This window comes from Homarus americanus, unplaced genomic scaffold, assembly GCF_018991925.1.
Source record: "Homarus americanus isolate GMGI-L3 unplaced genomic scaffold, GMGI_Hamer_2.0 scaffold26351, whole genome shotgun sequence".
NCBI lineage: Eukaryota > Metazoa > Arthropoda > Malacostraca > Decapoda > Nephropidae > Homarus > Homarus americanus.
In genome coordinates, this window is record NW_024724368.1 from 533,910 (window position 1) to 558,775 (window position 24,866).

General features: G+C 42.8%; 1 protein-coding gene across 1 annotated transcript in view; it reads right to left on the reverse strand.

Moving 5' to 3' along the window:
* Positions 1 to 24,866, reverse strand: part of LOC121864112 (histidine decarboxylase-like) — a 185,393-nt gene that overhangs the window by 61,936 nt on the left and 98,591 nt on the right. Inside the window, exons 3-7 of the mRNA XM_042363026.1 lie at positions 24,800 to 24,849; positions 15,912 to 16,084; positions 15,372 to 15,485; positions 10,941 to 11,063; positions 8,439 to 8,573 (exon numbers count right to left, since the gene is read on the reverse strand). Of these exons, the coding sequence (XP_042218960.1) occupies positions 8,439 to 8,573; positions 10,941 to 11,063; positions 15,372 to 15,485; positions 15,912 to 16,084; positions 24,800 to 24,849 (595 nt within the window). The remainder of the gene's footprint in view (positions 1 to 8,438; positions 8,574 to 10,940; positions 11,064 to 15,371; positions 15,486 to 15,911; positions 16,085 to 24,799; positions 24,850 to 24,866) is intronic.

Consider the following 24,866-nt stretch of genomic DNA (forward strand, 5'->3'; position numbering starts at 1 on the left):
CCAGGTTATATGTTCATAGATCTAAACTTATCAGCGAAAAGAATACAGTACATGCTGATGGTGATGTTGGTGGTACACAACAAAATACAGTACATGATGATGGTGGCTGTGCATAAAAATACAGTACGTGGTGATAATGGTAGTGGTCGTGGTGGTGATAAGGGTGGTGATGGTGGACAACACAATACAGTATATGGTGATTGTAAAGGCCTGGCCTGCAGGATATAAATCCCTTGCCAGCCTTATCAGGATCTTATAAAAAAGAAAGTCAAGAAGCATGGGTTTCCAAAGGGTAATAAACAACCTTTAGAGACTGACATCTCTTTACTAAGAAAAAAAAACTCTGACATCACTCACACAAATATTAAATAAACAGCACTGGCGTCAAACAATTACTTAAATCAAAACAATCAATAAAACACAGAACATGTGTTTCCTACAGCTGCAGATGAATCTGCCTTCTACCCCGCCCTGTAGAATGTTCTGGTAACGCTGTGATCCGCTCTCAGAGGGAAGGTCCAGGGCAGCTTCCTCATTTGGCGCCGACGTTGGTAGGCGATGTTTTGCCACACAAGAGAGACGCCAGAGCACGGACGATGGATAGGGCATAGAGGAAGTTGCAATCACGTGGCAGCCGCGGCAGTAGCTGGATTAAGTGACAGGAGTTGACAGCCGAATAGTGAAGGACTGGGGAATCAGCCCACGAGACCCAGGAACCTCAGATGAGTACATAACCAGAGTTGGAATCGCACAGCGGGGTGAAGTAACAGCTGTGGTGTAGGCTGGATCTTGTCTGGCGTGATACGAGGCAGCAGCGACCTTCTCACCTCCGTCTCTCCCCTCTAGTGGGGCGGCAAACGAGCGGCGGACAACCATTTCGCTCGTTACAGCCCTTGATGGTGTACAAAAATACAGTATGTGACAGTGGTGGTGTTGATGGTGTTAGTGTTGGTGAAAGTGAACAACAAAATACAGTACATGGTGAAAGTGGTGATGGTGGACAACAAAATACAGTATATGGTGTGACGACTATGTTCCCTCCTCACTCTACCACCATAACCATCACTTGCTTCAACTGGACACCAGGAGAAGAAACCGCTTCACGAAGCTACTCGACCCCAGTGAGCACCGTTTCAGAACCACTTTCCTATCCGACTATGAGACCAGTTTCCCATCTGACCATGAGACCGAGGTATCGGGGCAAGTGTGTCTGCCTGGTAAGCTGAGTCTCTCTTCTGCGGCTGACTGTGTTTCTCTTTTCCCGAGGTGTGGACGCCGAATTGTATTGAGGACTACTGCTGGTGGTGTTTTGATAGTAGTGGACTACGGCGTTAATCCCTGGTTCCTTGTGGTTGTCCATCGCAACCTAGACTTACTACCTGAGCTGCCATTTCTATCAGGTTTTGTGTTGTTGTATATAGTATGTGTATTTAATTTATACTGTAAAAATAATTGGGTAATATTCTGGTGTGTTTTGACAAATGCATAGTTGTTACTTTTGTTTTGATAATTTCATATTTAGTTTTACTTGTGTTATAAGGTACCTATTTAACTAACTTAATCAACACTTAATATAAAATGCTATTAAATTACTTAGTTTACATGATAATATTCTTATCCTTTTCATAACATAAATTTGTCTGTCACGTTAAGTGATTCTTGTGTGTGAGAGCTCCTTACTTGCTGCATCCACGTATTTCAATCCCTAAATTATTCACTCTATATTTTTACTTGTCAACTTTGCCTTACCTCAATGTTGTGGGTAGCAAGGAGGGACGTCACGATGGTGATAGTGGACAACAAAATACAGTAAATGGTGTTGGCGGTCATGGTGGACAACAAAATACAGTACATGGTGATAGTGATGATGGTGAACCACAAAATACAGTGCTGTACATGGTGTTGGTGACGGTGGTACAACAAAATACAGTACATGTTGATAGTGAACGACAAAATTCAGTACATGGTGATAGTGGTGATGGTGAACCACAAAATACAGTACTGTACATGGTGTTGGTGACGGTGGTACAACAAAATACAGTAAATGGTAATGGTGGACAACAAAATACAGTACATGTTGATAGTGAACGACAAAATACAGTAAATGGTGATAGTGGTGATGGTGTACAACAAAATACAGTACATGGTGATAGTGGTAATGGTGAACCAAATACAGTAGATGGTGATAGTGGCCAACAAAGTACAGTAAATGGTGGTGGTGGTGAACAACAAAGTACAGTAAATGGTGATTGTGGTGAACAACAAAATACAGTACAACAAAATACAGAACATGGTGATGGAGGTGGAAAAACAAAATACAGTAAATGATGATGGTGGCAGACCCAAAAAATACAATACATGGTGGTGGTGGACAACGAAATATCATACAATACATTGTGATGGCTGTGGTGTTGATGTTGGTGATGGTAGACTACAAAATACAATACATGGTGGTAGTGATCGTGGTGATGGACAACAAATTACAATATATGGTGTTGGTGATGGTGGAGGTGGTCATAATGCTGGTGATGTTGGTGGACATAAATACATTACATGGTGGTGATGATGGTGGACATAAATACATTACATGGTGGTGATGATGGTGGTAGTGATGGTGGTGGTAGTGGACATTTAAATACAGTATATGGCAATGGTTGTGGAGAGTAGGTTGTATTATGTGTAGTGGTGGTGGAGAGCTGGACATGGTCTTAAAAATGGCAGATGAAATTTAATGTGGACAAATGTAAAGTACTAGTCTAGGAGATGTAAACAAAGAAACCAGATATCAGATGAACAACGTTGTTATAGAGAAATCCGACTGTGAGACAGACCAAGGAGTAATGATAAGTATGATTCTTAAACCAAGACAACAATGTGTATTTGCTCGAAACAAGGCTAACAAAGTACTTGGGTTCATAGAAAGGAATGTTAGGTACAAGACTAGCGAGGTTACCCTAAAACTGTATCTGGGGCTTGTGAGACCTCACTTGGATTTTGCAGTTCAGTTCTGGCCACCATACTACAGAATGGACATATAATCTCTAGAAAGAATTAAGAGGAGAATGACAAGACTAAGGTATTAGGAACCTTGAGTACAGAGACAGGTTAAAGCATCTTAATTTGCACTCCCTCGAGAGACGTAGAGTGAGGGGCGTTATGATAGAGGTGTATAAATGGAAATCAGGGCTGAACAAAGGTTATATAATAAAGGTACTCACACTATCCAATCAGGAGCGAACTCGTAGCAATAGTTTTAAATTAGACAAATTTAGATTTAGGCGCGAACTAGGTAAGCACTGGTTTGGAAATAGAGTATTGGATGAGTGGAAAAAGTTACCAAACATCATCATTAACTCGAATACTCTGGATAGCTTCAAATATAGGTTAGATGGATATATGAGCGATAGGGGTTGGGTGTAAACTGGACTGCCCAGTATGGGCAAATAGGTGCTCTGTAGTTTCTTCCATTCTTATGTTCTTATGTTAACTCCAGGGAACAGAAACATATTTATTTTTAAGACCGGCAAGAGTAACACTAGGAATCAGCTGTATTCTTCCGTAGAACTGCAGGCTAGCCATGAAGAGATTAAAGAGCACATTCTCTTTTTGCACGCTGTATTCAAAAGGAAAAAAATGACATTGTTAAAAAAAACGCGATGGCATATGTTTTCTCCTGAACGTATTTAATGACAAAAAGGCCTATTCAGATGAAATTGCCAGAGTAGGAGAACTTTTCTTTTTTTCATTGTACTTTATGTGGCACTTACGATTGAAACCTTTTAAGTCAGTATTGCATCAAGAACTTTGACAAAGCAATTGGTCACAGTAATAGTGCACTCTTGCATTTCCTGCGAGTTTACCATCAAGTTCAATTATGGCGAGGTATTCTATTACCACCTGAGACTTGGGGATGGAAAATTCATCATAATGGATTGTTCCCTATTCCAACTTTTTAGGCAGCAGCTCCAGAGTCGCGTTTGAATTTAATATCCTGCACATGCAAAAAGAGTTGTGATGGACGATGTAGCTGCAAAAAAGTAATCACTGTCAAGGATTAGCATGTGTCAACGCTATGCCTCGCAACATTACTTTTCAAGAAGATAATTTTGATGAACACGACATAAGAACATAAGAAAATAAGGAGTCTGCAATAGGCCGGTTGGCCTGTGCATGGCAGCTGGCAGCTCCTGTCGAGAGTTACTACCACTCTTTATCATCCACGAATCCATCCAGCCTCAATTTGAAACTTTCCAGCGTTCCCGCACTTACTACAAAGTTGTTACGCTTGTTCCACTCGTCCACCACCCTATTTGTATACCAGTTCCTTCCTATCTCCCTCCTAAACCAAAACTTATCCAACTTCAATCCGTTGTTCCGAGTCCTATCCTGCTCGGATATTATAAGAACTTTATCTATATCACCTTTATTGATTCCTTTCACCCACTTGAATACTTCTATCATATCTCCCCGCACTCTTCGTCTTTCTAGGGAATGCAAGTTTAGTTTCTTTAACCTATCCTGATATGGAAGGTTTCTAAGTCCCGGAATCATTTTCGTCATTCTTCGCTGCTGCACCGACTCTAGTGAATTGATATCCATTCTATAATAAGGGCACCAGAACTGAACCGCATAATCGAGGTGCGGCCTGACTAGCGCAAGATATAGTTGCAATAAGACCTCTGCACTCTTATTACTTACACTTCTAGATATAAAACCCAATACTCTGTTTGCCTTATTTCGAACATTAACGCACTGTTTTCTAGGCCGTAGGTCCGGGCTTACAAGTACAAGTCGACTTCTCTTGGTTGATGTTGTTAAGGCTGTATACATTGACAGTATTTGTTCTTCCAATATTAAGTACGCTGCACTTGCTGGTGTTGAATTTCATTTGCCATTTTTCAGACCACCCCTGCAGTTTATTTAGATCCTCCTGTAATGCATTTGCATCCTGCCCTGAATTAATCTGCCGCCCTATTTTGGTGTCATCCGCAAACTTGCTTATGTCACTGCTGATCCCAGTATCTACATCGTTTATGTAGATTATGAACAAGAGTGGGCCTAGTACTGACCCCTGGGGAACCCCACTGGTTACACGACCTCACTCAGATTTAACACCATCTACGCTGACCCTCTGCGTTCTATCGGTGAGCCATGATTTTATCCAATTTAAAACTTTCCCCTCGATACCATAAGCCTTAATTTTTCTCAGAAGCCTCTGATGCGGTACTCTGTCAAATGCTTTGCTAAAGCCTTCTTATTGATAATGGATACAAGGATAAAGTTGTGTTGTGGAAGATTACAATGTAGTCGGTGTTCCTGAGAATGAAAACTTTTTTAATGCTGACCATAATTGTCACAGCAGCACCAAATTTTACTCAAATATTTCATGTATAACTACTAGTACTGGTCAGGTTGTGAAGAGAGAAACTTTCATAAAAAAAACATTAATAGTGGAATAGGCCAACTGGGGATAGCATATACGAAAAAAACCCCGCCATGTACGTACACTACCTCAGTGTGGTATAGAAAAGGGTACCAGATGGTGTAAAAATTACAGTAAAGGAGGAGTGGCCAATGGGAAAGTAGAGTAAAATGTTTGTTTTCTCGGAAGTATTAGTTGTATGGAATTCATGAATACGAGTATACCAACATGTGCAGAATCTTAACCTCTTCCTTTTTGTTATGAAGTATCATCTCCCCCAAAGCAACAGCTACCGAGTAAAACATGAAAAAAAGCGAACAGCCACCATTTTTTTCAGGATGGCGGCTAAAGCTCACCTCTGATAGGTCAGGATGTTTGGTACGTTGTTTAGGAACGTATTTCCAATAATTTTACCAAGTATTATTTCATTATGACTGAGTTCAACTTTTTCTTCCTAATTTCCTCGGACTAGTAGTGGAAAACTGGTGATGGTGGTGGACAAGATATAGGTAAGGGTCACGAACACTACGATACTGTGGGTGATGGTGGTGGTTGTAGACGGTTCACCTGCAGTGAGAGACTGTGGACACCAACGAATTTTCTTAACAAGAGTGTGAGGTATCCCTGGAGTGTGGACAATAGCAGCAATTTTTTTCTTTGTTTATACAGTATACTAATGGGCTTTTGTCTTATGAATTTGCTGCGGTGGTGTTTGTAGCCAGACTCTTCCAGTGGAATTTTAGGGTTGACCCAGATCAACGTGTGGAGACGTGAGGGACAGATGAAGAGCCTGGCTCGCCGGGAGATACATCATCAACACCCTCGTTTATGTAAATGGCAAGGGTAAATTGATAACATTACCTGAATCTCCTGGGCATTTCGGAGACATATTATGATTACAGCGGAGAAAAATAAACCTATTTATAAATTAAAATTAAGATTACTGCACATGAAAAACACACAGAAATCTATTAAGAAGTGGAGTGAAATAGTAATTTTTAAACAAGAGCAATACAAAACTTCCTGAATATAACAATCAAAAGAGGTTAATTGTACAAGGATTTTGCTTTTAAATTCATTACCAAAAGCGGCAGTGTACATTCATAATCTCAGGTGAAATATACTGAAGTAAAACACCATTCAGCATTAGAGGCGAGGAGGAATGACCCGGAATCTTGAGGCAAAAAGTTATGCAGAGGCTGACGTTATAAAACGTTTGTGTTTGGGTTCATTGTAATATACAGACCATCAATTTTTCCACAAATACAGCCTTTTAGTTTATACTGGACAGTTAAGCATAATAGGCCCCAAAGGACTGGCAAAATATTCACTGCATAGGAGATAGAGAGGCCAGCACCGCACTCTACCGCTATTCACTACCCATGCTGTAAATATACTGCAGATACCCGTCCTACAACTAGGTCATCTATGGGTGCTTCACTGAGGGCCGAGTGCAGGACTCGAACAGAAAACATCTGATCAGGAAGGTGGTGCTAGATCTATTGTAGATGCTCGCCGCTCTCCTGGTATATATATGACTTATATATATATGTGACTTTTTTCATGCGACTTTATTTCCATTCACCGCCACAACACCGGTCTCCACGACAGCCACCGCTGCTCCAGCACACCCGTTAACTCTTTACTAATGTTGCCAGACAAAATACAGCGGGAACACTCTCCCTCCATACACGGTAATCGAGGGCAACCCATGCTGCCTCAACCACAGCTGCTGCATGTCTCGTAGTAGAGCGGATAAAAAAAATCGTGCAAATGGTGATACAAGCATGAAATTTGGCATGATCATACCCTCGGGGCTACTTGTCAAATCGGCCTGATTGTCCATTTGGAAATCGAAGATGGCTGCCAAATTGACCTTCGAAAGATGTTTTTTTTATAGAAACTGATGTAGCTGGTCAATCTAAATGATCTTGGTGTTGATATGTATGTTTTCAAGCATGCTCAGATGATTTTTTTTCTATTTCTGATACTCTCAGATATATCTCTGTCTTATTTATGACTGGTTTTATATACTGGTTTTATGTTTTTTTCCAACTAGGTGAGGGTTGCATGCAGAGGGTCTCTGCATGTGAGGGAGTGATTGTCGGGCACTGCCAGGGCACACTGGTGACATCACTGCTGTGCAACCCAGCATGGGGTTCAGTGTCAGCTAAGAAAAAGCATGGTACCTCAAGTAGCGATATTGGTCGAAAATTTTCGACTTTGTTTGGAGGCTTCCCTGCTTTTAGTTTGAGGCGGATAACGACGATTTTGAACATCTTAGGGAAGTATCCAGAGGCGAGGCAGCAGGATCATCAGCACCTGCTCCAGCTTCTCGCACGGACTGACTTTACTAGACTGGTGGACGACAGCTACCTGCGGTTGTGTCAGCCGTCATAAAAGGGTTTAAGAACAAATCACCTTGGCAAAGACATATTAACAAGAAGATCCTGGCCTAACTCCCCGACGACACGATAGAGAGGCTTGCTAATATATGCAATGCCTGCCTTGCTTGCGTGGGATATTTCGAGGAGACGCCATTAACCGCAGAATCTTGGAGATGGAAGAAAAGGCCACAAGAGACCAAGACTCAAAGTTTTGAAATGAAACCCAGTTAAGAACCATCTGTGGGTCAAGACGATTCCAACAACACCATATATGTAGAAATAGTATATCTGGGATGGGAGTAATGCTCAGACAGACAGACAGACAAACAAAAACTTCTAAATATATCCGGAAGATTATAACTTTAATTTTATTAATGGTATATATCTGTTATTCATCGTGTCTGCTAGTATTCTTTGTTGTGTAACATTATACAGTATTATCCCACGCCTCTTTCCTTATATGACTAATCTCAGCAGACAGTAACAGTACTGTTGTACTTGACCAGACGTCGTATTGTAAGTTTAATTTGCTTGTTTATCGTTATTCACGTCCTCTCCTAATTGAGACAAAAAGCGCTAAAGAAGAAAGCGATACTGCACTTCAAGGGTAACTAAGATACTGTGCTCACCTGGTCGGAGCAGTAAGCCACAAGTCGCGAGTTAATCTCGGCGTCCTCCAGGTCCGGGTATTCCTGTTGATACCTCTGGATTGCTTCTGTCCGTGCCGCCAGCAGACACACAAACGTCGCCTCTGATGCTGTGGTCTAGACAAAAATGGTACTAAAATAAGTTTGTGCATGAAAATAGAATTTTATATATTTAGAAAATTTTAAGAATATTTCCTACTCGCAACCAAAGGATGAAGTAGTGAAACGTATATATGGATATATGACTTTATAACTAATTAACAAGAGAGTTTAATCTCAAAATTTGTATTTGTTGGTGGACTAGTGTATTTACTATACTTGTTGCGCACTTAAAAGACCTTAGTTCTTGAAGCTTGCTAACACCACCACCCTCCCACTACCACCAATGTCACCACCACCACTCCTAAAATATTACAATCAGCTTCAAAATCACTATCACTATTCATGTCATTATTATTCTTACAGCAACTCAATCACGACCACCATTACCACTCCCACTAAAAGAATCATACTTCAAATAACATCGTCACCACCAATACTCCCATTGGCATCACAACCATCACTGCTAGTAAAAGCACTACCTCTACTGTCACCATTGCAAATATTTAAATTCCACCAACACCAAGACAGCCACCAACAACATCATTACCACTAAAACAAACATCATCAATATTACTTACACTACAATCACTACCACCACTACTACCACCACCATCCGTACCATTACGGCACCACCCTTAGCACCGACACCTTCATTACTATAACCACGAATACAACCACCACCACAACCATTATCTCCCGCCCCTCCTCTAGAATCAGTTATTGGGGGGGGGGAGGGGAGGATGATGGTGAGAGTGTGGGGGAAGACGTCGTCATCATCAAATCAACAAGAGACGTGACAGCTCATTAACAGTTATAGCGCGGCCGTCCTCACTACTGACTGTTGAGTGTGATTCCGGACACCACCCATCACCACCTTCCACTACACCGTCTCCTTAACCCAAACTAACATTATAATTCCATTAAATCAAACTTAAAAAAAACCTACTTAGCTCATAATACTAAGCAACATCCATAACAAAGTAATCACACAAACCATATAGCCAATAGAATATCTTTAACCTACGCTAAAGAGACAAAACTTTCTGACCTTTAACTTAGTAAATTCCCCAAAAGTTAACTGCAATATATTCCTTTAAACAACTTCTTTAATTTAAACTACTATTAGTGGACCAGCCAACATGGAAATTTCCAACTTCGACTGTACTGACGTGTTAATAGCAGGCATCCGTGTTGTATAAATTCTACTTGGATAAAAACCAGTAATAATGGTTAAAATTGGTAATAAATGATATTTTTATTTTAACAAATTCAAACCATCTTTGCTGGATCTTTCAGGCCAAAACTCAAAATACATCTGTTTGATAATTTTTCTGTACAGCATACTGTACACAATAAGCAAAACGGTAAGTATATATATATATATATATATATATATATATATATATATATATATATATATATATATATATATATATATATATATATATATATATATATATATATAATATATATATATATATATATATATATATATATATATATATATATATATATATATATATATATATATATATATAAAACCTTTTCACCTGGTTGGGTCATCTTACCCTCTGACCTGACTACCGACTGCTGCTGTGCTTTTGAAGATTAGTAGGGTCACTGCCTAGTGACCGGACCATTGTGGACTTGATCTCATCCTCCTCTACTGTATATATAAGCCTTGTTATGTATTTCTCCTTAGTCTGTACTCACCCCTGAAGATGTTAATTACACGAAAGCGCTGTTAACATGACAATACTGTCAAATTCTTTTCAAGAGGACCTTTCATTGTTTGGCTGGTTCACTATATTCAATCTTCTCATTTTTGTTATTAATCTACGAGTACACTTTCCCTAACTGAGACTAACTACTTAATATTCACAGCTGAACCATACCTAATGATTATCGCTTCTTCAAACTAAATGCACAAATTTTGGAACTCAAACACGAATCTTTCAAATATAAATTATAATAAAGCCTTTTTAAGGAGGTTATGTAGTAACTGAGTTAAGGATGTACCAGTCAGAGAAAAAGAAACCAGTTATTGAGGACGAAGAAGGTACATAGTAAGGAATTTAGTAATCGTCAGTGAGAAAGGGATGGTCCAGGAGATAATGACGCACTCAAAGTGGGAGATAAAGAGAAACTGTGGGGTAGATAGAGACATTGAGTGTGAGAGTTAGAGCTACACTTCGGAAACAGAAGCAGTCACAAGGAGATAAAGAGTGTCAGAAGGGAGATAGGCAGTCAATGAGGGAGATAAAGTCAGTGAGGGAGTTAGACACAGTTGGAGAAGGAAGGTACAGTTCGTGAGGGAGAGGGAGGTACAGTTAGTAAGGGATATAAAGGCACAGTTAATGAGAGAGACAGTCTAGTCATTACCTGTATTACTCCACCTCCAGGTGAGTCTTTGGAGGAGTGTAGGAACTGCTCTGGGAGTCCTATCATCTTGCCCAGCCAGTCCATCACTACAGTCTCCAGCTCCGTGCAGGCCGGGGAGGACGCCTGCCGACACACACACACACACCAACTCATTGCATTTATTGATATTTTATGGTATGAATGCATGATATTATTGTGTTCATGAATTAAGAAAAAATCGAAATAAAGTAAGACTTCTGATTTTTGTTACCCAAAATAGGGTGTAGCCTAAAATATTCACCGACAGAGTTTAAATAATATGCTGTACATGAAGCAATGAAGGTAATAAAAATAATAAAGGCCGTAATTTTTAACATCTAAAAAGTCAGACGCCAGTAGAGCTATGACCTGGGATTTGTTTTTTCTAGGTAATATATGCATAATGAATGAAAAACTCTCTATCTGTTATTGGTCTATGTGTTCTGATAAAGTCTTGGTGAATAAATGAATTCAGCAAACCAAAATTCCTTTGGCCTGTCAAAAGAAACATGTGAGAAAAATAGAATAATAAACTTATATGAAGTAGCTAGCTAGACAGATTGTGCAGAAAAACACATAAAACATCATAAAAATCTATCAAAATTTGGTGGAGCCTTTGTGATCACAATAAAAAAAAAGAAAGGCCCGTCAAAGATTTTCTAGTAACTGAGGCAGGAACCACTATGCGTTATGAGGGAGTGACATTAGCCAGCTGTAGTGTAAGTACGGTTGTGTGGGGTGTTAGTGTAGGAGTGAGGGAGGGTAAAGAAGGGGTTTGTAGTGGAAGCAAAGGGGGGGGTTGTTTGGAGTAGTGAAGGTAGTAAATGAGTGGTAGTGAGGGAGAGTTATGTTAGGTAATGAGGGTTTGTGTGAAGTGTTGAGGGACGTTTGTAAGTGGTAACGAGAAGAGGTCGTGTGTAGTAGTGAGGGAAGAGTGTGGTGGTAACGCGGGAAGAGTGTGGTGGTAACGTGGGAAGAGTGTGGTGGTAACGCGGGAAGAGTGTGGTGGTAACAGGAAGAGTGTGGTGGTAACACTTGGAAGAGTGTGGTGGTAACAGGGGAAGAGTGTGGTGGTAACACGGGAAGAGTGGTGGTAACGGAAGGAGTGGTGGTAACATGGGAAGGGTGTGGTGTGTGTGGGGAAGGGTGTGGTGGTAATGTGGGAAGAGTGTGGTGGTAACGCAGGGAAGAGTGTGGTGGTGACGCAGGGAGTGTGGGTGGTAATGTGGGAAGGGTGTGGTGTGTGTGTGGGGAAAAAGTGTGGTGGTAGTGAGGGAGGGTGTGTGGTGGCTGGTGAGGGAGGGGTGTGGTGGTGGTGGGGAGGGTGTGGTGTGGTGTGAGGGAGGGGTGTGGTGGTGAGTGAGGGGTGTGGTGGTAGTGAGGAGGGTGTGGTGGTGGTGAGGGGGTGGTGGTGGTGAGGGGTGGTGTGGTAGTGAGGGAGGGGTGGTGGTGTGGGGAGGGGTGTGGTGGTAGTGAGGGAGGTGTGGTGGCAGTGGGGGGTGGTGTGGTAGTGAGGTGTGGTGGCTAGTGGGGAGGTGTGGTGGTAGTGAGGGAGGGTGTGGTGGTGGTGAGGGTGTGGTGGCTGGTGAGGGAGAGTGTATCGTGGTAGTGAGGGAGGGGTGTGGTGGTGAGTGAGGGGTGTGGTGGTAGTGAGGAGGGATGTGGTGGCTAGTGAGGGAGGGTGTGGTGGTAGTGAGGGAGGGGTGTGGTGGCAGAGGGGAGGTGTGGAGGTAGTGAGGAGAGGTTGGTGGTAGTGAGGGAGGGTGTGGAGGTGGTGAGGAGGAGGTGTGTGGTGGTGGTGAGGGGGTGTAGTGGCTGGTGGGGAGGTGTGGTGGTGGTGGGGTGTGGTGGTGGTGGGGAGGGGGGTGGTGTGAGGGGGTGGTGGTGGTGGGGGGAGGGTGGTGGTGGTGAGAGAGGGGTGGTGTGGTGGTGAGGGGAGGAGTGGGGAGACGTGGGGGAGGTTGGTGGTGGAGTGAGGGACGGGTGTGGTGTTGGTGAGGGGAGGTGGTGGTGGTGAGGAGGGTGGTGGTGATGTGAGGGGAGGGGGTGGGGCAGTAAGGAAAGGTTGTGGGTGGTAGTGAGGGACAGGTGTGGTGGTAGTGAGGAGGTGGTGGTGAGTGGGGAAGGAGTGGGGGCAGTAAGGGAAGGTTGTGGTGGTAGTGAGGAGAGTTGGTGGTAGTGAGGGAGGGGGTGGTGGTGTGAGGGGAGGTTGGGGGCAGTGGAAGGGTGTGGGTGTAGTGAGGGACAGGTGTGGTGGTAGTGAGGGAGGGTGGTGGTAGTGAGGGAGGTGGTGGTAGTGAGGGAGGGTGGGGGCGTGAGGAAGGTTGTGGTGGTAGTGAGGACGGGTGTGGTGGTAGTGAGGAGGTGGTGGTATTGAGGGAGGGGGTGGGGGCTATAAGGAGAGGTTGTGGGTGGTAGTGAGGGACGGTGTGGTGGTAGTGAGGAGGATTAGGGCAGTAGGGAAGGTTGTGGTGGTGGCAGGGGACGGTGTGGTGAGTGAGTGAGGAGGGTGGGGGCTGGTAGGAAGGTTGTGGTGGTAGTGGGGAGGGTGGGGCAGTAAGGGAAGGTTGAGGTGGTAGTGAGGGACGGTGTGGTGTAGTAGTGAGGGTGGTGTGGTAGTGAGGGAGGTGTGGTGGTAGTGAGGGGTGGTGGTAGTGAGGGAGGGTGGTGGTAGTGAGGGAGGGTGGGGGCAGTAAGGGAGGTTGTGGTGGTAGTGAGGGACGGGTGTGGTGGTAGTGAGGAGAGGTGGGGGGCAGTAAAGGTTGTGGTGGTAGTGAGGGAGGTGGGGGCAGTGAGGGAGGTTGTGGTGGTAGTGAGGGACGGGTGTGGTGGTAGTGAGGGAGGTGTGGTAGTGAGGAGGTGGTGGTATTGGGGAGGTGGGGGGCAGTGGGGAAGGTTGTGTGGTGGTAGTGAGGAGAGGTGGGGGCAGTAAGGAAGGTTGTGGTGGTAGTGAGGGACAGGTGTGGTGGTGGGGGGTGGGGGCAGTAAGGGATTGTGGTGGTAGCAGGGACGGTGTGGTGGTAGTGAGGGAGGTGGTGGTGGTGAGGGTGTGGTGGTAGTGGGGGTGGTGTGGTAGTGAGGGAGGGTTGGTGGTAGTGAGGGAGGTGGTGGTGGTGAGGAGGTGGGGGCAGTAGGAAGGGTTGTGGAGGTGTGGTGGGGGTGGGGGGCGTGAGGAAGGGTTGTGGTGGTAGTGAGGAGGGTGGTGTGGTAGTGAGGGGAGGTGGGGGCAGTAAGGAAGGGTTGTGGTGGGTAGTGAGGAGGATGGGTGGTGGAGTGACGGAGGTGGTGGTGTGAGGGGAGGGTGGGGCAGTGGGAAGGGGTTGTGGTGGTAGTGAGGGAGGTGTGGTGGTAGAGAGAGGGTGGTGGTGGTAAGGGAAGGTTGTGGGTGGTAGTAAGGGAAGGTTGTGGTGGTAGTGGGGGGTGGTGGTAGTGAGGAGGAGGTGGTGGTAGTGAGGGGGGTGTGGGTGTGGGGGGAGGGGTGGGGGCAATAAGGAAGGGTTGTGGTGGTAGTGAGGGAGTGGTGGTAGTGGGGGAGGTGGTGGTGGTGAGGGGAGGTGGGTGGTGTGGTGAGTGGGGGAGGTGGTGGTGGTGGGGAGGTGAGTTGGTGGTAGTGGGGATGGTTGTGGTGGTGGTGGGGAGTTGGTGGTGGTGGGGAGGTGGTGTGGTGGTGGGGAGGGTGGTGGTGGTGGGGGAGGGGTGTGGGGTGTGAGGGGAAGGGTGGGGCAGTGAGGAGGTTGTGTGGTGGTAGTGAGGGTGGGGGCAGTAATGGAAGGTTGTGGTGGTAGTGAGGGGAGGTTGGTGGTGGTGAGGGAGGTGGGGAGAGTGGGGAGGTTGTGGTGAGTGAGGGAGGGTGGTGGTAGTGAGGGAGGTGGGGCAGTGGGGAAGGTTGTGGTGGTGAGTGAGGAGGGGTGGTGGTAGTGAGGGGGTGATATAGTGAGGGAGGGTGGGGGCAGTGGGGAAGGTTGTGGTGGTAGTGAGGGAGGGTGGTGGGTAGTGAGGGAGGAGGGGGTGGTGGGTGAGTGAGGGGGGTGGGGCAGTAAGGAAGGTTGTGGTGGTAGTGAGGGAGGATGATGGTGGTAGTGAGGAGGGTGGTGGTAGTGGGGGGTGTGAGGTAGTGAGGAGGTGGGGCAATAAGGAAGGTTGTGGTGGTAGTGAGGGAGGGTGGTGGTGGTGAGGGGGGGGTAGTGGTAGTGAGGAGGGGGTTGGGGCAATAAGGGAAGGTTGTGGTGGTAGGTGAGGGAGGGTGGGAAGTAAGGAAGGGTTGGTGGTAGTGAGGGAGGGGTGGTGGTAGTGAGGGAGGGTGGGGCTGTAAGGGAAGGTTGTGGTGGTAGTGAGGGAGGGGGGGTGGTGGTAGTGAGGGTGGGGTGGGGGCAGTAAGGGAAGGGTGCTGTTATAGGGATAAGGGGAACTCACCCAAGTAAAGCCGAGACAATTGATAGCGTCGGCTAGCATGTCCCCCAGCAACGATGGGTATGAGTTCAGTGCTGGGAAGTAAGCGTGCATGTACGGCGACTGCCAGTGTGTCACCTGTTAACAAGACGTCATACATAGGATCAACAAAAACCTGTGATCAGCACGTACTTAGGGTTCAACACATGTAAGGGGTTAAAACCTTTTACTTGTGAATAAAATTAATTAGACAATCAATATTCTCCCATATCATAATAATAAGATGCCAGGCAAGACAGCAAAATTGACACTGCACTCACCTCTGGGATGTTTTCTCTAGAGTACACAAGGAAAAATATATTACATAGAGACTTGTTTCCTTACATGTCTAAAAATGCATAACCTAAGTAATTTGGTTGTTACCTCACCGCCTTAAGTACACCATCGTGGAGGTCTATTGTACATTCTCCTTTGGAAAATATTTGCCATAATATCTTCGGCCGATTGAATTTTCTAAGTTTGATTGTTTGTGTGTGTGTGTGTGTAGAAAGGTTGGTGACTCACCCCTGGCATGACGACCCGCTCGATGTCGTTGAAGATGTTGTCCCAGGGCTCAGGGTAGTCGGGGGCGGCGTCAGGCACTAGGTCTCTCATGTAGCCCGGATTCACGTCAGGAAACACACGCCGTTCCCGGATGTTGTCCAAGTAGTCTGCTATGTAGTCCACCATCTCCTTACCTGAGATGAGGAAACGTTCACGGTTAACACATCTTGGTGTGATCATACAGTAGTTTAAGTGTGTTACACCTGTGGTGCAATGGTCAGCATGCAAGCTTTGCAAGCGAGTGTTCCAGATTTCGTTCCTCTGGCAGGGTGAAACAATAGGTAAGATTCATTACGAATCTGTTTATGTCTACCCAGCAATAATTGGGAACCTAAATGTTAATTAATTTATGGATCGTGTTCTGAGGTAGTTGGCGAGTTGTTCGGTCTTCTTGGATTATTTCTTGAACACTAGGTCATACAGCTTAGGATGTGTGGTGTTGTCGACAGCTTATGCACTTTAAACAAATTCACACTTACAGTAGATATCCATAAGGCCGCCTAGCTTCGCTTGCTTGCTTGCCTGATTTGTTTTTCTGGCCGTCGACATTTGAGGTCAGGAGAGATTGTGTTATTTGTTGGTTCCGTGGCTTTGCACGGTGTTACTTGTCTTTCTTCTTCTCTATATTCTTCTTGTCGTTACCAGACAGTTCAGCATAGACGTGGATCGCACATATACGATATTTTGGTGGACCCGTGGCTTTTCAAGGTGTTAACTGTTTTTCTTCCTACTTTTACTCTTCTCGTTACCAAGCGGTTAGTCAAAGGACTTGGGTCGCACAGGTACACAATCTTTTATTTAAGGGATATTTATTTATAGTCAGTGATGATGAATGGACTGCTTGATTGATGTGTGGGTTGAAAGACTCCATGAAGTGGGAGTGAGGTAGCAGCATACGCCTGACTTGTATGTACTACTGGGTGATAAAACCTATAGATTAGTTTATGTATATATATTTTTTAAAGAGGTTTTAACATTTTGTAGTTTTAGTATTTAGTTTGAAAGACAACAGGAGTATTATATATTTGAAGTACTGGCCTGAAAAGGGATATTTTTCTAGTGAAAACAACTCCTGTTGTGTTAGCCATCGAGAATCTAAAAGCCCACCTCGTCTCTCACTGCTGAGCGGCAAGAGCTTCTTGCATCTCCCCAGCTGACTGTTGTGCAATGTGACTGGAACACCACAAAGCACAATAATCGGCATAGAGGGAAATTCTCTATTTATCATAATTAAATATAAAACAGGACCAAAAACGCTGCCCTGGGGTATCGCATTTTCAAGGATAAATATGTCCGACTTTACGTTATTTTTCGAAAGTTTGACAGCAAATTTCCTGTCGTTAATAAATGTTTTAATAAAATGTGGTAGATCCCCCCTTAAAACTAAAGCGTAAAGTTTCTTGAAAATTCCAGTTCGCCAAGTCATGTCGTAGGCTTTTTCTATATCTAGGAATAAGCTCATTAAAAATTTTCTAGCTTTAAATGCCTTTTGAATATCTGATTGCAACCTTACTAGATGATCTAGTGCAATCCTGCTATGGAGGAAGCCACATTGTTGATCGTTTAGTAAGTTGTTTTCAAAATAGAACATTAGCTTACGTTTATTCATTCTCTAAATGACTTTACATAAGACAATTCGTGAGCGCAATAGGTCGGCACGAACTTGGGTTATTAAGGTCGCCACTCCTTTTTGGAATACTGTAAGTACGACATGCGCATATCTCCAAGAGACTGGGAACGCCCTCGACGTCCATATCTCGTTGTAGACCCCCAGCACCCTGAGCTGGTCTGCCATGCTCAGGTTCTGTAGCATCTCGTATGTAATCCCATCCGGTCCAGGACTGGTTCCTTTGCAGAATTTCAAAGCACGATCGAGGTCGTCTTCGGAAAACTCAGGGACCTGTGTATGCTTTCCTTCATGTTTCTTCGTGCTCGAACCCTCGCCTTCTTAAACTCAATGTGATTAATCTGGTTGGGTTCTCGGTTGAATATTCTGAACCTTCTATTGCGTTCTCGAATCGCTTGTTGGCAATCTGTTTTCCACCATGAAACTCCAGGCTTGCCGTGAATTGTAGAAATCTTCGGAATAGATTTTGTTGCCGCATTGATGATTGTAACTTCAATAGGTTTGATTTTATTGTTTATGTCTGCGTTGGGACAGTTCACTACGGCTTCACACGTGAATGACCTCCAATCTGCCTTCTTAAAATTAAATTGACTCATTGGAACAGCATCCGTCAAGCTGATTTCATAGGAAATACAAATCGGGAAATGGTCGCTACCCAAGGTGTCGTCATAAACTTCCCAACTTGTGTCAGGGTATAAACTGTCATTGACCAAAAATAAATCTATAACCGATAAGGTGCCGTATCTATCATCTTATCGTGTTGCACTGCCTACATTCAACAGTGGAATTTAAGATGTGGTTCGCTACTTGGTCCCATCTTCTATCCCTACTTTCATCTAATCAAGTGTGGTTGTGAGCATTAAAATCCCCCATAATGATGCTTTTGCGGGGCAATTGCCTCACTAGGGAATCTAGCTCCTCCACATATAGGGGCCTGTGAGGAGGGATATGTAGAGAACAAATACCTACGTGAGTTGTGCCAAATTCTACCCTGCATGCTACCGCACACAGAGGACTGCTTAACACAATCTCTATCTTTCCTGGATTAGGTCTACCTGTGAAGAAAAGCTGGTCATCTTCACCTTAGCACTGGCCATCTGTCCATACGAGACTCCTTGTGTTGGGGTTTGGGTTCCCTCCACAAACTTTCTCGCCTCTTTATAGCCAACTTTTTGCAATGCAACAACTTTGCATCTCATACTCCTTCTTCCAGACCTCACAGGTCCGGTCAGACCGTTGTTATATACAGTAGCTTGTGTTCTTATGTATACTTGTTTATTTTTTGTTTATATATGTTTACATGTGTGTTTGCATGTTTTTTGTGGATACGTATATATAAAATACAACATGCACACAACCAAGGAAGTTGAATGGATGGAGGCAGCACCCGCTGCCTCAAGTGAAGTCAATGAGTGTGACTGATGTCTTGACCAATATGGCGGTGCTTTTCTCTCAGTGACTTTATCCTCCTTGGTTGATCCCTCTATAATGTGCATAATAAATAAAACAATAGTAAAAATCCTACAGAGTTATCTGTAACCAACGTTTGTTCGTAAGTAGCTGCGGCAACTGTGGCCTTGTTGCCCTGACCAATATGGCGGGCTGGCTTCACGCGTCTCTATTACATACACAGCAAACACCGCCTCCACCAATTCAACCTCCTTGCACACAACATACACATGGCCACAATGCATATACACACATTTGAGTCATCTCCAATGGCAGACTTGCCTAGTAATACATAGAAGAACAACAAAGAGTATGGACACTAGTACCATAATAATGACCAGGATGGAGAGAATGGTGGCCGCGCTAGGTCAGATATAATATATAGAGCATATATAAGAAAACTGACATATCGTGAATGTCACGCATAAAGGCCTGCAATAAGAAATTTATGATGCCTCCTTCATAACACTACACCGAAATTTTTTTAAAGCGTGTAGAAGAAAAGAGTTCCTACAGTATTTTGACATTTTTGACGGGAGCAAAGCCGACGATGGAGAGGCAAGATACCACTCCACCGAGAACTGAAAATTTCCACTCTAAATATTTGAAGTGGTGAAAGCTGGTGGAAAAATGTACAACAGGTGATGATCAATGAAAATGGAAAAATAATAGCAGCTCCTTCAACTGATGATGGGTCAGTTATATTATGCTGAAGCCTCTGCTATTATCAGAAAAAGAGACAGTTAATGGAGGAAAATCTAATGATAAGTGGAGGAAAAGCTGGTGAGTAGTGAGAGAGATTTCCTGAGTTATGGCGGTATATCCACGCAAGGGAGAGTGGACCACCGCCTAAGCCTTTTTATAAGAGAATACCGAAACATATGGCGAAAAATATATACGTGCATAAAGCTTGAGAAACTGCGGTACAACGTAGATATAGAGAAATCCGATTGAGAAAGATTTAAGAGTTGTGATGAACGTTAATAACAGATTCAGCAATGCTATTTTACAGTTTAACTAGCATTAATGAGAACTTACTTTGATCATACAGTTCAGTTTTGGTAACTGTACTACAGAATAGATATAGATTACCTTGTAAGCATTCAGAGGAGGAGGAGGATAACTCACCAGTTATCCACAGGAAGAAACGCGTTTTCCCTCTCTTTTAAGGTGCCAGCCATTTTCTCCAAGATCTCAACGTATAATACACAAAGGCTCCTTGTCCTTAAGTCCCGCCCATATGGGGTACTAACTGTTGTCAATGTGTAACTACTGTACAATATAAACTCAGAGGAATACTGATTAGCATGGTGAAATGAGGAGAACTGAAGAAGAGCTAGGGTGTAGGAGAGGAGGAAGGAGAAGCAGTGGGAGAAATGGAAAAAAGTAGGACGAGAAACAGAGGCTGACCTGAGGCAACGTCTGTATCATGTTAGCGGGAGGCACAGATGTTATCACTACTGCCATCAACCCCCTCCACCCCCGGTGGGGGATAAATAGGGAAAGAGAGGAAGTGAAGGGTAGTGGCGGCTGGGAAAGCGGAATGTGGAAATTATGGTGCTTTTCTGAGTAATGGGAAGGGGCGCAGGAAGGTTGTAAGGATCTCATTCGAAAGTGACGGGAGGTGGGAGGGCGACTGGTGAAGCGTAGACAGAAGAGCTGCGTGAGGGAGGGAGCCAGGGAGGGCGGAGTAAAGTAGGTCACGGTATGAACTATTCTATTTCCACGCTAACCTGGCCCGTAAGCCACGCCCCTCATCTATAGCTACAAATATCTGATTGGTTCAAAGAAAATGTTCGAGTAGCTGTCCATTTATTCAACACTGAATTTGTTCACATTTGGTAAGCAAACTTGTTATTCTCTAAAATATTTTTAAATATTTGGACTATCAAAATGCAAATTAATTCAAGGCATTAGCACTTCAGAGAGGATGTTAGAAAATCTTAAATATTTACCTTAAAGGTCGAAGCCAAGGTAAGCAATCGCTTTCGAATGAAGTCTTTTCAATATTTCTTTCATTTAAACCAAACATAATACAAACAGAAACAAAATATGATACTAAACATATAGCAAAACAGGCAATAAACTACAGTTTGTATTGATGGATATATACCACATCATCTATAGAACTGATAAAACTTGATATAAATCCGCGCAATCCCCATCACTTGCCAGCCCCCTTCCAGCCACCACCATCTGCCAGCCCTCATATCAGCCACCACCACCTGACAGCCCTCACACCAGCCACCACCACCTGCCAGCCTTCATACCAGTCTCCACTCCCTTCCAGCCCCCCACCACCGCCTGACAGCCCTCACCATCCATTCTCACGCCACCTCCTATTACCATCAAGCCCTCATACCATAAGCAGCCATCCCTCACCATCACCCAGCTTTAGCAAAACCCTTTATTACCATCCAACCCTTACATCAGTCCCCACCACCACCCAGCCCTTACCCTAGCCACCTCCACCACCACCATTCAGGCCTCCCACCAGACCTCGCACCACCACATAATACGATGATAACAGTTGAGTGAATACAATTTGATGGTCGCTAGCCTCGCCTCGTTGTACTGGAGAAAAAGTAGTACTTATGTCTGCCTCCTGTGATAATTCTTCTTAATACCTCTATCTTGACAACGTTCTTTTTCCTATTCTAATTATAATTAGTTTACCTTGGATACAATGGTATTATTCATAGTTTTACTTCGGATACAATACAGGGGTGGCACAGCTCCTCAGCTGTTTTGACACATTTTGTCACAAATTTATAAGAAGTTTTCCCAATACCTTTCGCAGTCTCATTATCATTTCACATATAATATCAATTTTCTATTAATTTATACGATTCACCATAATAAAGTTTATACAACATAAAATGTCTTCCTGCCCAACACAGTCACTCCGATTCCCTCAATATAATAGATATAAGAAGTCTGCACTTTAAATGAAGTGTAAGAGTACCCCTATTACATGATACAGTTAATATCACTGCCTCGGCGCAGTGGAGATAACTTGAAACATACTGGAGAACTAAACATAATCATCACTAACTTATGACTTGACTTCAACTATAAGACTAGTATTTGTAATATCACACACGTGTATAGTAAAATAACAGTATTAGTCATACACATATACACCTTTAATATCATTTCTAGATTACATCATATGAAAATATAAATTTTTTCTTTCATATTAAAATGAAACACGTAAAATATAAATTTCAACATAAAACTAAATAGCGTCATCTTACCCATCAAATTGTATGTCTAAGGGAGTCTAATAATAATTATACATTACGGAAAAGAAAGACACCTCAAATTTATTTATCCTCCAATGAAAGAAAAATATACAGTAATTTAGTACGCTGTACTTAGTGAATACGCAAGGTAATATTTAAGTAAAGCACTAGTAAGCAAATCACATTGGTATGATTGGAGAAAGTAAATTATTTAGGACACTGGACCACTAAATGCTGCCAGTAAATGAGCCCTGCACAAATCCACGAGTAAAAAATTATACATATATTAAATCAAGTAGCCAACGTATATCAATATTCAATTTCTATACAGCCAGTTATCAAATTTAAATATAATAACTGAACTGAGAGGAGTAATATCAATATTTCATAAATACAAGCATATATTCCCGAATAAACATTGTTTTCTGTAACTAATTTCAGTTTGTAGTAAGTATAGTAAGTATATACATGATCACGCAAGTGCTGTTTTTGGTGATAATTAACTTGTTTACAATATTAGGCCACAATAATAAAAAAAAATGGCAGAAAAACGCGATTTTTGTTGATTTGAAGATCAAACAACTGTACATCACGGGTAGTTATTCTCATTCGACTCGCGATAAAATAATAACTATTCTCATTACTAACTTACAGTTTTCACAGTTTGCTAGGAGAAGGGTTGAGCTGCAGGATAAAAAAAAAAAGAAACTGAACCCTCTAGTTTATAAAACAACAAAATTATGATTGTTTGATCTTCGAAAAACTTTAAACGCTTTTTTCTCCGGCTTTTAAATTTGCCGCTTCATCCCCTTTTAATGCAGAGCGCCTCAATTGTGAATTACACGAAAGCGTTTGGAAGCGTCGTGTTTTCTTTTTTCATATTTGGTTATCAGCATATATATATATATATATATATATATATATATATATATATATATATATATATATATATATATATATATATATATATCATGTAAATCCACAATGAAAACGTGGATAAGATAAATCTTGATAAAATCACACGGGAAATCTTGATAAAATCACACATTTTCCCGTGTGATTTTATCAAGATATATATATATATATATATATATATATATATATATATATATATATATATATATATATATATATATATATATATATATATATATATATCACTTTTTCCTTAGAAACTTACCCAACGAGAGTATTCATGGCAAATTTCATGTTTATATCACCATTTGAACAATTCTTCCTGTTAGCTGCTGCAAAAATAGGCCCGAATTCAGAACAGTGATTTGAAACTGCATGGAGGTTTAAAGCAAGGATCGAGCAAAGATTGAAGATCGTTGGCATTCAGAATGATGGCTTGTACCAAAACAAAGATTCAAACCGGGTTTGAGATCGGAGTTGTCGATCCTCGCATTAATCCAACCTGGAGGTAGGTTTGGTGGTCGATCCTTCAAGCAAGTCAACTTGAATTTTGACAGAGCGCGGTTTTCAGCGATATCATCAAATTGGAAATTTTGTAGAGATGAGACTGGTGGTAGACAGGCAAAATCCTATTAATTTTTATGATAACACGTAATTTAAACAACGATATACAGTAGGTTCAGTAAGGAAGATTTCCTTGATATTTTCCGTGATATGGAGCATCTACTTGACAGACCTGTTGGCTATGGTTCACCTCTACCTCCCATTCATCACCTGATGATTGCATTGAGATCCTTCGCAACGAATAGTTTCAGGGGAAAAAAGATCCTGGCTACTGAATGTGTATAGTAATGTGTTACAACGCTTTCGTGTTTCGGGTTCATGAAGATCAAGTAGGTAAATAATGCTGACGCTTCTTTAGTTTGAGTGTTTTTCTTTTTTGGAAAACTATTTTGATGCATTTTCAATATTATTAAATCAATGCTGAGTGCATTTTGATTTTAATGTATTAATAAAAGAAAGTATTTTTTTAATATTACTAATCAGGGGACATGTGGGGTTAAAAGAACAGAAAGAAACCTCACCTAACTGAACCTCGCCAGGTTACTACACCTTGCATTGGTTATGAATATTGAATGTAATTATAGTAATAAAAGTAACTTTTGATGTGCAAAGAGAGATTTCTCCTTCGTGAAAACTCGTCGAGTCATAGTTGCCGCCATAATATTGTAAACATTACTGTCGATGGTGACTGGGTGTCGTAATGGTGTAGATGAAACATGATTTGCTGGAATTTCAGTATTCGAATCCTTGCTCGAAACTGAAGAAAATGCAACAGATTACCTGATCCGGGGTTAGAGCCGATGCTCTCAATATGGGTAATCAATCCACTGCAAGAAATGTCGGATCAAGGAATCCTGATTCGCACACCTGAGCCAAGTTCAAATCCCAGGCTCAAACTGCCGTTCTGAATTCGGGCCAGAGTGGCTGGGTGTAAACGGGAGTGCCTAGTATGGGCCAATAGGCCGGCTGCAGTTCCCTCCATTCTTATGTTCTTATGTAAACTGGCTGGCAATTAAAAATAGAAAAGTTCAGAAAAAGAAACAACTTACCTCTCTTCCTATACTCGTCGGAATCCATGATGGTTATGGGTGAGGCGGGTCTGTCAGAGATAGAGAG